Below are 14,586 nucleotides of genomic sequence, written 5' to 3' on the forward strand. Positions count from 1 at the left end.
AAATACAGTGAAACCCCACTTATACGTATTTCAAGGGGTACGCTAAAAATTACGTATAAGTGAGAATATCGTACAAGTGAAATTTCGAATTTTGGAATATACATATAACCCAATTTTGTATGTTCCGAAGAAAATCAAGGTACATTTCGAGGTTAGAATCATACACCCACACACATTATTGAATGAACGAAACTCGCCGCAATTAATCAGTAATATGTATTTGTATTGTACATATTGCACATTTCTTACATTTGTACTATGTATCATATATATTATTTAGTCTGAAGTACGGATTAAAAACAATCACAGTAAAATAGGAACAAAAGTCAGATAAGGAAAGCTGATTCAGTTATTTAGGTTTGAAGAAGCTGTCAATGGTGGCTTGTTTCTTTTCTGCCAACGAGCACTCGTACATGAAACGTTCGGAGTCACTGACGAGTTGCATGCCTTTACCATCGATAACCTTGGACATTATATATCGCTTTGTAATTTCCAGTGCCGACAAAGCTTCACAAAATTTCACCGGGACTTCTTTGACAGTTTCGTCTATTTCGTCCGAATCCCCGTCTGAGTCTTGTGCAAGAATTTCAGTTACAATGTCATCGTCATCCTGTACCGCGCATGTACTCAAGTCTTCATCGTAATGAACGAAATCCTCGAACTGAAGCCCAGCACACACTTGTGCCCAATCTCCGGGCTCTTCGAAACCCTCAAGCTCATTCTCTTCGTTAGAAGAGGCATCGAGATCATTCGCCTTTACGACTCCTGCATTTTGAAAGCACTTGGCAATGGTGTCAGACTGTACTTGGTTCCATGCAATACCGGTCAGTTGCATTGCCTATAGACAAGAAACAAATTCCAAGATTTAAACACTGCCTAAACATCACGTGTCGGAAACATTCTTATTTGAATGCATAATACCGATTTTATAGGCCTATGTGCTTATGTTGAAAATTTCCAAACATCACGAACTCACCTGCAGAACATGCAAGTTCGGCATCGTTTCTCCCGCGTCGAGTGCCGCGACTGCCCGCTGTACCAGCATCTTGCGGTATTTGGCCTTCAAAGCAGCGATGATTCCTAAATCCAGGGGCTGCAGATGGCTTGTACAGTTGGCCGGAAAAAAAGCCAGTTCAATGTTGCTAAAACGGAGTGCCGGGGGGTGAGCGGCACAGTTGTCAAGCAACAACAAGACTTTCCTCTTCTCACGACGCATTCTGTTATTCAGCTTATCTAACTGCGACTCAAATAATGCTCCAGTCATCCATGCTTTTTTGTTTGCTGCGTACTCTGTAGGAAAGCTTTTTACGCCTTTAAAACAACGCGGCTTCTGTGATTTCCCGATGACCAAGGGACGAAGTTTATCGGAACCATCTGCATTCGCTGTTAGAAGCACCGTCAGTCTCTGTTTACTCTGTTTCCCTCCGTGACAGGGGTCTCCTTTTTCAGCCAATGTTTTAGATGGTAGGAGATTGAAAAACAGACCTGTCTCATCGGTGTTGTAAATATCTCGGAGATCGTAGTTCTTTATGATTCGAGGCAAATCGATGTTCTTCCACTGCTCTACAGTAGCCTCGTCAACACTGTTAGCTTCCCCGCAAACACTTCTGCCGGTTATGCCGCAACGTTTTTTAAATTTGAACACCCAGCCAGCCGATGCTTTGAAGTCAGCAGTTACATTTAATTTTTTTGCAAAAATTAAAGCTTGCTCTTGCAGCATTGGACCACTAACGGGTATGTTCGCGGCCCGTTTTTGTTGGAACCATGTGAGCAATGCTTTGTCCAAGTCTGAAAATCGGCCCTCTTGAGTTCGTGTTCTTTTCTCGCCTAAAGGTCCTGCCTTAGACGTACTTGACCTAATGTCTGCCGAATTGGCGATAATTGTCATCAGTGTTGAATATGGAAGACCGAGCCGCTTTGCAACACTGATCTTCGGTTCTTGTGGGTTATCATGTACTTCCTCTAAAATTTCCAGCTTCTTCTGCAGCGATATTGCTTTTCTTTTCCTCCCCCCTGCTGGATTTGCCATGACGTACCACGATATTGGGTGACACTACACACCAGAACACGCCAGAACTTGTTCGAGACAACTTATACGCGAATACGCATAAATTGTAAGCCGCGGCATCTAGCGGTTGCGAAGCGAAACATTAGGCTCAGCCATCTAGCGGTAGGATAATGAAATACAGTAACACGAGTATCCATCAGAAAATCAGCTGTCATAATGACGTATAAGTGAATAGAAAATACCGTTCGGGAACCGAATAAGTATTCGTATAAGTGTGAAAAACGTATAAACGAGAAACGTAGAAATGAAATCTTTCTACATGGTTTATATGCGGAAACCGCCGGGGCCAAATGAATGTTACGTATAAACGAGAAAAACGTACAAGTGCGAATCGTATAAACGAGGTTTCACTGTATTTAAGCGATCCAAAATTGCAGACTTGTTGCAACCTGGAGATGTGATACTTGCAGATCGAGGTTTCACCGTTCACGATATAGTTGAAGCAAAGCAAGCACATTTGAATATTCCTCCATTTTTGAATGGACGCGATCGTTTAACTCCACAAGAGGAGATGTTAACAAAAAAAATTGCAAAACAACGCATATATGTTGAGCATGTTATTGGGCGTATAAAAAAATTCCGACTTCTTCAAACAGTTTTGCCGTTAAATATGCGTACTTTAATGTCACAAATTATATTTGTCTGTGCATGTTTAGTTAATTTTCAAACACCTTTAGTTTTCGATGAAGAAGAGTAGGACCATTATATCGTAAAAAGTAAAGGAAAAAAAAATTGTAGATAGAAATAATTTTATGAACTTATTAATTCATATTTTATAAACTTTTTAATTCGTTTAATAACAACATTAATCTATTTCGTTCGTGCACTAAATAGATAATCTATTTTTATAAAGAACTTTGTAATTATTATATAACCATATTATTGCAAAAATATACTTTACTTATTTAATATATTTTGTAACAATTATGTACTTTTTTTCTATGTAATAAGAGATATTGAATAATAAAAACAATATATGTATATGTATCTTCTTTAAAATGCTTTGGCATAAGATGTAATTCATGTAGATAAGTCAAAGGGTATTAATCGCCGTGGGATCCTCATTTCAAAATATTCAGGAGCCAAAATATTTTGATGAAAAGCACTAACATGTTCAAGTATAGGCTCAATGAAGTTTTTATCGTAAAAGATTTTTTCTACGTGATAACCCTGTGGAGTCCAAATCAGGAAATCACATCACGATCTTTCTGTGATCGCCATTTGAGTTTGTACTTGATAATAATACTGGTGAGTTCGTCTTAACTTCACCGTAGTATTATTGACTGAAGTACAGCAGAATGAATTACGTTACTGTGGCGTTAGTACATGTAAATCAGCTGGCTTAAATTTTTCCAATATTTTTGGACATTTAATTTCCAACACGCCTTTTGTTTTCTTCAAAGGATCCGTTACTAAGCCATCAGGTGATGCTCCTAAGCCTGGAAACTTGGAATTGACCCATAGGCCAGAATCTTCAACTATATAAGAAAATTTTTTGGAAGTGAAATTCTTATACTTCTGACGCGCAATTTCTTCATGTACTTGGCCATAGTGAATAGCTGCAGTTATGATTTTTTTATTAGTCCACAAATGAGAATTGACTAGGTTAAAGATTTGATCTTTTGTTTTCTCTGTACTAAATAGTTTAAGGGCGTTGCCTATGCCTCGAGGAGCGCGCGCGAACAGAGACTCACGATTTTCCTTCTCATTTCCTCATTTTTGAAGATAATTAGGTTCTTAGGGGGTCATTTTGAAGGTAAAGGATAGATCTGTGTCGCCTCTTTTGCCGAATTTTCGATTTCACTTTCAGATTTGAGAAAAACGTACTTGAAAGTACGTTATCTTTGAAGTGAGACACAGCGGACAGTGAATTTTTTTCGAAATTCGGCGAAAAAGGCGACACAGATCTATTCTTTATCTTCAAAATGACTCCCTAAGACTCTAAGTATCTTCAAAAATGAGGAAATGAGAAGGAAAATCACGAAGCATAAAACAGCAAATTTTTCGCGCAAAAGGCGGGCGGCTGCTAGCGCCACGACCGCGTTGGCCGGCGACCATGCGAATTACAGGCGAAGAGAGTAGACTCAAACCCCCCCACTATAATTCCCCTCGTTCGAATTCTCGTCGCTCGGCATGTAGATAGTGTTCCGCGCTTTTATTTTTGCTTGTGTTTTTCTACCGTGTTTTTTATTATTTCGAGTCAGTATTTGTTCCCGCGATGGCTAAGAAGAGAAGGAACCTGTCTTTGAAGAAGAAGAAACGACCCGGCATAAAGATTTTGGCAAATTTCAGGAAAAAATTAGGTAAATCGAATTATTTATATGATTGATATCGCATCCTCTCCGACTTCGAGATTCAATCACTTGAGTACGAACAATCGCAGGGCTTTAATCTAAGAAGATACTTTCAAGAGCCGATATTGCTGTTCATAAAAGCAGTATAAATTCATTCTCAAGTTTTTTATACATACGAAAATATAAACTAGAATGCATTGTGACGTGTGGTACTAGCCCGGTTTGCATTAGTCACTCAAATATGTCATCAATTTGTTACGTGTTCAGGTTAAATGATCGAAATCACTATTCGGCAATTTGCATTAGTGTTTACACTTTGTCGATCGTAAGGAATATTCTCATCACTTATTGTGACTACCTAAGTATCCAAGGTCAAATTACAAGGTATCTGGCAGAATTTTCCATACGAAGTAAATACGGCGCGTACCTAATAGGCTACTAAAATACGCGCGTTTTGTTTTTAGAAATAAACTTGACGTAATTCTGGACTAATCATACATGCATACTAGGATGGGCCAAAAAAATCGACTATTTTTTTTTCACTTGGTACTCCGAAAACTTGGTTGGTAGAGACCTCAAAAACATTCTCTCCAAGTATGAGCTCTTAATTTTAATAGGAAGGTCCTCCGCCTCGCAGTTTTCTATTTTTTTCTTATGGCGAGGAAGAAAAATACATATCTCAGTATCTACTATTTATAAAAAAAAAACATGTATCATATTTTCGTAGGAAATTAAATTCTCTACAAAAAAGGTCTCTTACAATTTTTTTGTATATTTTGTATACTTCACTGTTCAGAAGATATTCACCGTCAAACTTCAATGCACACTATTTTTAACAGTGGCGTTAGTTACACAAGACAAACAGACGAAGCCATATGATTTAAAACAAACATCCTCTCGAGCAAAACATTTTATGTATAATTTGTGAAAAAAAGTTCTAAAATGTTCTCTGAACAAACGCCATAAAAATAACTAAGAGCATGATTGGGATTTCAAAATATTAAAAAAAAAAATTTGTAAAAATACTAAAAAAAATTATAAATTACGAAAAGTTTTTGAAACAGAGAAATTCTATAGTAGTTACTTCGACGACAGAAACTGAAATTTGTACAAATTTTCCCGAAACTCACGAATTAAATTGAAATTGTTTGAACTATTAACAAAAAACTGTTAAAAATAGTGTGCATTGAAGTTTGACAGTGAATATCTTCTGAACAGTGAGGTATACAAAAAATTGTAAGCAACCTTTTTTGTAGAGAATTCAATTTCCTACGAAAATATGATATATTTTTTTTTTTTTAAATAGTAGATACCGAGATATGTATTTTTCTTCCTCACCATAAGAAAAAAATAGCAAACTGCGTGGCGGAGGACCTTCCTATTAAAATTAAGAACTCATACTCGAAGAGAATGTTTTTGAGGTCTCTACCAACCAAGTTTTCGGAGTACCAAGTGAAAAAAAAAACAGTCGATTTTTTTGGCCCACCCTAATGCATATATAACCTACAAAACAGCCACCTACAAAACTGTCATCAAATCAGATACTACTCCCAAGTATAATTTATTTAGAAACTAATGATGATTTTGATATACTATAACTAATGATGACCAAAAAAAAAAAAAAATTAAAATCAAAATTGAAGTTCAAAGAAAAAAAAACAAAAATTTTGATAAAAAAAAAAAATTGAAATCAAAATTGAAATTCAAAGAAAAAAAAACAAAAATTTTGATAAAAAAAAAAAAAATTGGAGTACGTGGTACTTGGCGGGCCCATGTTTATATTGCCATTACAACATTGATATAGCTCGACTTGTATTTTCTTGTGCTTGTTTTAAAAAAGCCCGCCATATACTACTATCTCCAATTTTTTTTTTTCAATAAAAATTATTTTTTTTTTTTTCAATTTCAATTTTAATTTCAATTTTTGTTTTTTGTCGTCATTAGTTATAGTATATCAAAATCATCATTAGCTTCTAAATAAATTATACTTGGCAGTAGTATCTGATTTGGTGACAGTTTTGTAGGTGGCTGTTTTGTGGGTGGCTGTCACATTAATATACTTGGTGAAAGGTTTTTGCACCAGAGGTGCTTTTTGGGGATATCAGTACTTTTTGTGGGATTTCTCTTGAACATTTAAATATTTTGCTCGCTCGCTACGCTCACTCGATAGATTTTTGGGATACAGAATTAATATTTGAGTCGAAAATAATCGGTGGAAAAGCCATGTTGGAGCTTTCTCATAATTACATGTATCAGGTCCAAGGTCTTCTACACATTACGAATAGGAAGTGGTGCTATTTTATAGTTTGGACGACAAAGGGATTGATTTTTGATAAAATAAAACGTGACGATAAATTCTGGACCGAAAAAATGAAGAATAAATTAGCAGATTTCTTTTACTTTTGTTTGTTACCCGAGATCGTAGATTCTAGACGCGCCCGACAACTCTCAATCCGCGAACCCCCTCAAATCATCGAAGCCCGGATAAGGCCGCGCGTAAGAAACGGTAAATTCACGACCGACAGACGACAAAAAACTGTAATATAAATATATGTACATATTTACATAAATATAATAGCTTTGTATATAGCTTACGTGCAATATTTCTGTGATTTATGTTTAGTTAGTTATATGTATTACTGTGCTAAAAATTTGCTAGTCATATCGTTATAATTATATATCTGATTACTCATTCCAGGAATACTTTCTGCAGTCGGACCAGACTGCGTGTATACCTATATATTATGTAAATATTCTACAGCCTTTTTTTTCATTACTATGTGTGACCTGCACTCGTGACGTACTACTTTCCATAGTTTGCGCTTTCTATAGAATTTATTTAGCCATATAATGTATACAATGCTCGATGCTTTGTTTTATCAATTTTCTCTATCAAGATTACTGTCATGTTTCACTTATACTGTTTCAATTTAATTTCTATGAGATCCTTCTCATACAGATTTCGTGATTATGTTTATTAAGTTTAAACGAGTTTAATTTTACTTTTACCATTTTATATTATTTTTTATCATGGATCATGGTTGGGAGGTTGGGACGGGTTAGGCGGGTCTCTGTTTGATAGCGACCTCCACGTGGTGAGACCTGGGAGATTGATGATATTTTCGTTGTTATATCATGAATTTGCTCACAGTTATTCGTTGCATTTTCAATTTAAAATGACCTGTGAAGTAGATAAGCAAGGCCGGTTCTGGATAGAAACACCTTCTTTACCGACCAAGCCGACCAGCGGTCGTTTCGACGGCAGCCATTTTTTTTTTGATGGCAGCCATTTTGATTTTTTCGATGGCGGCAATTTTGATTTTGTGATGGAGGTCATTTTGACGGCGGCCTTTTTTTTTGATATATAGCCAATAGTTTGCCCCAGGCGAAAAATAATATTTTCCACGTACTTCGAATACATTCTTTTACGTTAATGGACCGGATGGTGACATCGCGATTAGATAGACAGGGAATGCCGATGACGATCCGTAAACTTTCACGCTAATAGCCCAGAGCGGAAATTTCACATTCGAAAAAAATATTAATAGAATTTATTGTAAGCCAATAGTTTGCTCCAGGTGAAAAACAATATTTTCCACGTACTTCGAATACATTCTTTTACGTTAATCGACCGAATGGTGGCATCGCAATTAGCATAAAAGAGACCGGGTCAGCGTAGAGCGGTCTTACGCAACAACGCCTCAACGATCGGGGAGAAGACAAGAATTTTGACTACAATTGGAATTCTGAAATCGTTGACAGTCAAATTTCAACAATTTCAAAAAGTGGGTGACGGATTACGAAGCCGACGAAGAAGCGATCGAGTACGGTGGGAAGATTTGGAGACAGCTTTCGAGAGTCGAATTCGAACGGGAGCCATTATCAATCTGCGGCATAAAGATTTGAACAGGTTTTTGGAAGATGCGAAACACCTCGTCGTTGCAAGACTGAAGAAAATGCTACGAAAAGTGGGAAGTTTAAAGGCAAACTGTGTCTTGTGTTGTAAATTCAATATAACGAAAAACGCTGAACATGTTGAGGAAATGAAATATTTTAACACCAGAAACCAAATCATCCTCCAGCCAGCTGACATACACGGGTGGTTCGAAGAGAACGTAAAGCAAAAAGTGTTGGCGAAGGTGGAAGATTTTCAAGAGAGAGACTCTGGTTGGTCGCTGACCGAAATAATCAATTTGACTGTAAATATCAACAAGTATGTGCCACTGCGAGGCGGTGTGTTCACATACACACCACTACCCAAAGATATTCAAGATAAGAAGGCTGTCGTCAACATCCGCAACGGAGACGCGTATTGCTTTCTCTGGTCGGTCACCGCAGCCCTCTTTCCAGCCAACAACAATCCCAGCGAAATCACTTCGTATCCACATTTCAGCTCAGTGCTACAATACGGAGGTTTGCATTTTCCAATGTCTTTAGACCAGATTCCAAAATTTGAGAAACTTAACAAACTCTCAATTAACGTTTACGGTATAGATAGTGCGGAAAAACAAAAGCGTAGTGAAATTGTACCCATTTATTTGAGTCGAAACAAGTCTGATAAGCCTACAATCCATCTTTTAGTAATAGAGTCTGAAAACGACGACGATGACGATGATAGTATGGAAAATATTGAAAAGAATGTAACACATCATTTTGCATGGATTCGGAATTTATCGCGGTTGACAAGTTCCCAAATTTCCAAACGCTCGCATCAGACGTGGTTGTGCGATAGGTGTCTGTCTCATTTTAATTTCGAAAGATGTTTGATCAAGCACAATGTAGATTGCATGAATTTGAATAAAACCAAAGTTATCTTGCCAACAGAAGAGGACAAGATTCTCAAATTTAAAAATTTCAAGCACAAAGAAACCGTTCCGTTCTGCGTTTACGCAGATCTAGAATGTTTACTGCAGCCCACACATGAAAGTTTTGGGGAAAATAGAACAATTTATCAGAAGCATCTTCCGTATAGTATAGCTTACTATCTGCATTGTGCGTTTGACGATTCGCTTTCAGAATTCAAAATTAATCGCGGAGAAACTTGCATCCAATGGTTTGTAAACGAGTTAAAGGAATTGGCACTTTCGTTAGAGGGATATTACAAGACTGTTGTACCGATGGAACCACTAAATTTCAATCAGATCAACGAATTTGATTTGTCGGCGGTCTGTCATATTTGTGAAAAACCGTTTACGCCCACAGACGTGAAACATCGGGATCACTGTCATTTCACGGGAAAGTACCGTGGTGCTGCTCACCGCAGCTGTAATCTAAATTACCAAAATTCGCACACCATCCCAGTGATATTCCACAATCTTTCGGGTTACGATTCGCATTTTCTGATCAAAGCCCTGGGTACGTCATTCGAAGGTACTGTTAAACTATTACCTGTCAACAAAGAAAAGTACATTTCCTTCACTAAATTCGTTAAGGGAACGGATGTAACGTTCCGTTTCATAGATTCGTACCGTTTCATGCCTAGCAGCCTCGATAAATTATCATCGTATCTGGACGATTGCCGAAAAACAGTTTTATTCAAAATTAAACGACCGGAATATATCAGACGACGATTACGCACACGCGTGCGACGTATGGCAAACTTTTAACGTCCAAACTTTGGGAGAGTATTCGGACTTGTATTTACAGACGGACGTGTTTTTACTGGCTGACGTTTTTCAAAATTTTCGACAGAATTGTTGGACGACGTACAAAATGGACCCGTTACATTACTACACAGCGCCCGGTCTGTCGTTTGATGCAATGTTAAAATGTACAGGCATCGAACTCGAGCTTCTCACCGACATAGACATGGTTATGTTTATCGAAAAAGGTATTCATGGTGGTGTATCACAGTGTTCGAACAGATATGCAAAGGCCAACAACAGGTACATGGGAGAGGAATTCGATCCTGAGATCGAAGAATCTTATCTCATGTACTTTGACGTTAATAATTTGTACGGCGCAGCTATGAGCTTTGCTCTGCCATACAGTTCCTTCGAATGGGTATCAGACTTCAGACAATGCGACGTTCTTACCATCTCGGACGATGCAGAGTTTGGTTACGTGCTGGAGGTAGATTTGGAATATCCTGCGGAACTGCATGAAACTCATAAGGATTTACCATTGTGTCCGGAGCACTATGTACCTCCGATTTCGACCAATAAACAGTCAAAATTGACGCCCACGCTATTTTCCAAGAAAAACTACGTTGTTCACTACAGCGTTTTGAAACAATGCTTACAATTAGGCTTAAAATTACTTCAAATTCACAGAGTTCTCAAATTCAGGCAAACCCCGTGGCTCAAAAAATATATAGATTTGAATACCGATTTGCGAAAAAAATCTGACAACGAATTTGAGAAAAATTTTTACAAGCTAATGAACAACGCAGTTTTTGGTAAAACTATGGAAAACGTGCGAAAGTACAGAGATGTTCGATTGATCACCGAATGGGATGGACGGTACGGTGCGAGAGCTATCATAGCCAAGCCTAATTTTCACAGCTGCACCGTTTTCGACAAAGAGATGGTTATCGTCGAAATGAATAAGACGAAAGTCAAATTGAATAAACCATTGTATGCAGGTTTTTCCATCCTGGATCTATCTAAAACATACATCTATGATTTTCATTACAATTACATTAAGCAGAAATTTGGCAACCGAGCAAAATTAATGTACACGGATACCGACAGTTTGATTTACAATTTTACCGTCCCCGACATATACGAACACATGAAGGAGGACTTGCACAAATTCGACACGTCGGATTATCCTCTTGACAACGTTTACGGAATACCTCGAGCAAACAAAAAAGTTCTCGGCTTGATGAAAGACGAGAATAACGGGAAAATCATGTCGGAATTTGTAGGGTTACGAGCTAAATTGTACGCATTCCGAGTCTTGGGAGATGAAAAAGACAACAAACGTGCCAAAGGTGTTAGAGGATCAGCGTTAAGAAAAATAACCTTCAACGATTATTTGGACTGTGCGTTGAAACGTGAAAATCTATCCTCAAATCAGCATTTGATCATGAGTCGAAAGCATGAGGTATATACCGTAGAACAGCAGAAAGTAGCACTGAGCTGGAATGACGACAAGCGGATCGTGTTTCAAAACACGACCGATACGCTTCCGTGGGGTTACAAGCCTGCACCGTAGCTTTATAAATTACCGTAATCTGTGTAGGACTTAATTTATAACTGTACCATGATGTATTATTATGTAGAGCTTAATTTTTTTTCAACTGTACCATGATGTATAAAATATTATTATTATGCAGGATGGTTAATAAGAACGCTCCGAAGTATAAAAAAAAAATTTGTACAACGATGCATATGTCTGTTGATTGTCTAAAAAAAAACAAAGATGTATACTTGTCATGTGTCGGGTATGAAATAAAGAGACACATACCTTTTTACAAAAAAAATTCATTTATTCAAAAGTTACATGTCCGATTCGTTTATCCAACTGTTGTGTGTATTGTCAAAACCTAACCATTTAACGTATATTTTTCTTCCACGCTTCTTGAGCACCTTCTCCACCAGATAGATATCCGGATGCTTAACCTTGAGGAGCTCTTGTTCGTAGAAACCACCAGCGATGGGTTGATCTCGGTAGTCTTTGAGCTTGTACGTCACAGGATGAGTATTTTCCACTCGACTTATCGTGAATATTTCAGTCGTCCAATTGGGAGTGTAACCTTTCTCGAAGACATTTTTGAATTTGCTGATTCGAACTTTGTCGCCAGATTTGAATTTTGCCGATATGGTAGGTATCGCTCGAAGCCCTCCGTACGCCTGACGTAATAACAACCTCTCGTTTGCAACGGTGACATCCGACGGTTTCATTCTTATGGTTCGGTGTTTGGTGTTGTTGTAAGCCGAAACCAAATCAGATAAGATATCGAGCCACTTGAAGCTTCCTTGCATGCTGAACCGTGTCCACATTTTACCTTTCAGCGTGCGATTGAAACGTTCACAGATCGAAGCCTTCAAATTACTGTACGTGGAGTAAAGTTTGATTCCGTAGCGTGTCATAAGCGATTCGAATTTCCAGTTGTAAAATTCCGTTTCTTTGTCGACGTGTAAATTTTTCGGCACCCGTCCTTCGACAAGCACAGATTCCATTGCCTTCGTAACATCATCTCCAGACTTGCTCTTTATCGGTACAGTCCACGCATACTTTGAAAAGATATCAATGACTGTGAGCATGTACTTGTAACCTTTGTTTTGTCCAGCGTACGACGTCATATCAACAAGATCCGCCTGCCAGGTCTCGTCGATGCCGCGCACGTCTACACGTCGACGTGGGTAATTCCGGCGTGCAGGTTTATGCAGTTCCGTCACCAGTGCTTGCTTTTTCTCGTTCATATTCCAACGCTATTAGTCTGGTGTCCAATTTGGAAATGATTTCCGCGTTTCGAGTCGACAAGTCTCTGTCTGTTTTAAAGTCTGTGTAGAAGGTATCCAAAGCTTTCTCCGTGGTGATCTCCAAAGTTTTGATCATTTGATCGAGGTTGTCGATTTGTTTTTGCAGCACGTTGAATTTTCTTCTCAAGATTTTTAAAGTTACAGCACTGTTCGGTGCTGTGGGTTCTGCGACGTTGCACAGTCTCTTGTTCCGTATATCGTAATGCCCATCCGCTGTTATTTGAAACCCGACACCCGGAGGACCGCGAGTGCTCGCAGCTGTCTTTTTATTCAGCTGGCGTCCAAACACGTCGATGCTCATCTCGTAAATGATTGCAGAGTCGACGAGAATTGGCTAATAAATGATTCCGGCTTCCCGCAATTCTTCCAGAATCGACATAATTTCATTGTTGTGACTTGTATTCCCAGCTGCTTGAGATGCCAGGAGTAAACGAAGACGTTCCACCAGCTCGTTAGCGTCGTCCCAGAAAATATAATCTGTTTTAACACCTTGTCGAGTAACCCAAGCCTGAGGTAGCAGAACACCTTTGCCCGTACGCTTCGACATCTGTGACGATGGTGATACGTCTTTGCCTGACGTAGAAATATTCAGCAGCTCAGCAATTAAATGTTTGAATTTGACGCTCTGAGCTTTTCGGATAGGCTCGGTGGCGCTATAGTACTTTCTGTGAGCATTTGTTGCGAGAAGGATATTTCTATAATTCTCCCTGTCGTTGCGGGTAACGTGAGCGCTGTTGGGCGTCTTTTTAAACAGCAGCTCCAGCAGTCCTTGAGTTTTCGGATAGAGCGTGTTGCCTATGCGAACGGAATCGCGCTCGAAGCTTATCGGCGAATCACCAACCATCAGCCCGGCAGTAGAAAGACTCCGTACCCCGTACACGGTATCCAACTCCTGCTGTCTTTGTTTATCGTTGAGCATCTCAAGATATTCATCCTCTGATCTCACCGACGATTCCGTGACGGTTTGATCCTCTTCCTCTGCAGTTGCAAAAGAATCTTCTGCTTCCATTTCGTTCTTCGGCTCATCCTTCATTTCAGTTTTGAGTTCTTCCTTCACCTCTTCCTTGACAAGTTTCGTGCCTCGAGAAACATTGACTAATTCCTGCAGCGGGGTTACCACAGGTTTGAAGACATCCTTCATTGTTTCCTGCAGCGACTCTTTTCCCGTCTTGAGGATTCTGTGCTTACGACGAATCGCATTACTCGCTTGAGCGATACGATGCAAGACTTCTTTTTCCTTACGAATTTCCTGCATGTTGACACAACTAGTTCTGGAAAGCTACTGTTCCGTCGTCTTCGAAGATCGTGTATTTCATTCTTTTGTCATGTTTATGAAATTGTCAAAACCTCTCCTATACCGACCATTACCGAGCTCTCTATCCTTGTCGATCACTACGAAGCCATATTTGTCACTGTTCCAGCACGCCGCACACAAGTCTTTAAACTCTACGTACGACATATCGGTGTTTACATGATCGTTGTACACATGTCTCAGATTCATCTCGTCTTGTTTGAATAAGACCAGCAAGTTGGTGTTGTCGCGCACGAGATGCTTAGGGATTCGAGCGTACGTCTGACAAAGATAGAAACAGTCTACGTCGTGATGTCTACCCATACAAAAGTACGCGCGTATGTTATCCTGCTTCTCGCACGCTACGTCATCGAATATCATGATCGAGTTAGGTCGCGTCTCGTTCGGTGCAATGACGTGCTCATGCTCGTTAAAGGGGTAATACTCAACACCGTCGACATTTTCGAGCACTTGACTCAGAAACTTGTATTTCGGCTGATTGAG

The 14,586-nt window shown here is 39.0% G+C and overlaps 2 protein-coding genes across 2 annotated transcripts; both read right to left on the reverse strand.

Moving 5' to 3' along the window:
• Nucleotides 1-349: 349 nt before the first annotated feature.
• Nucleotides 350-2,029, reverse strand: LOC124292978 (tigger transposable element-derived protein 6-like). Its single transcript, XM_046731871.1, has 2 exons — nucleotides 977-2,029; nucleotides 350-838 (listed from the first exon to the last, which is right to left on the reverse strand). Exons 1-2 carry the CDS (start codon nucleotides 2,027-2,029, stop codon nucleotides 350-352), a joined length of 1,542 nt encoding a protein of 513 aa, XP_046587827.1.
• An 11,096-nt stretch (nucleotides 2,030-13,125) lies between these two features.
• On the reverse strand, nucleotides 13,126-14,046 carry LOC124292979. The gene has a single exon (XM_046731872.1). The coding sequence runs from the start codon at nucleotides 14,044-14,046 to the stop codon at nucleotides 13,126-13,128; it is 921 nt and encodes a 306-aa protein (XP_046587828.1).
• Between the last annotated feature and the right edge of the window lie 540 nt (nucleotides 14,047-14,586).

The sequence above is a fragment of the Neodiprion lecontei genome, chromosome 2, assembly GCF_021901455.1.
Source record: "Neodiprion lecontei isolate iyNeoLeco1 chromosome 2, iyNeoLeco1.1, whole genome shotgun sequence".
NCBI lineage: Eukaryota > Metazoa > Arthropoda > Insecta > Hymenoptera > Diprionidae > Neodiprion > Neodiprion lecontei.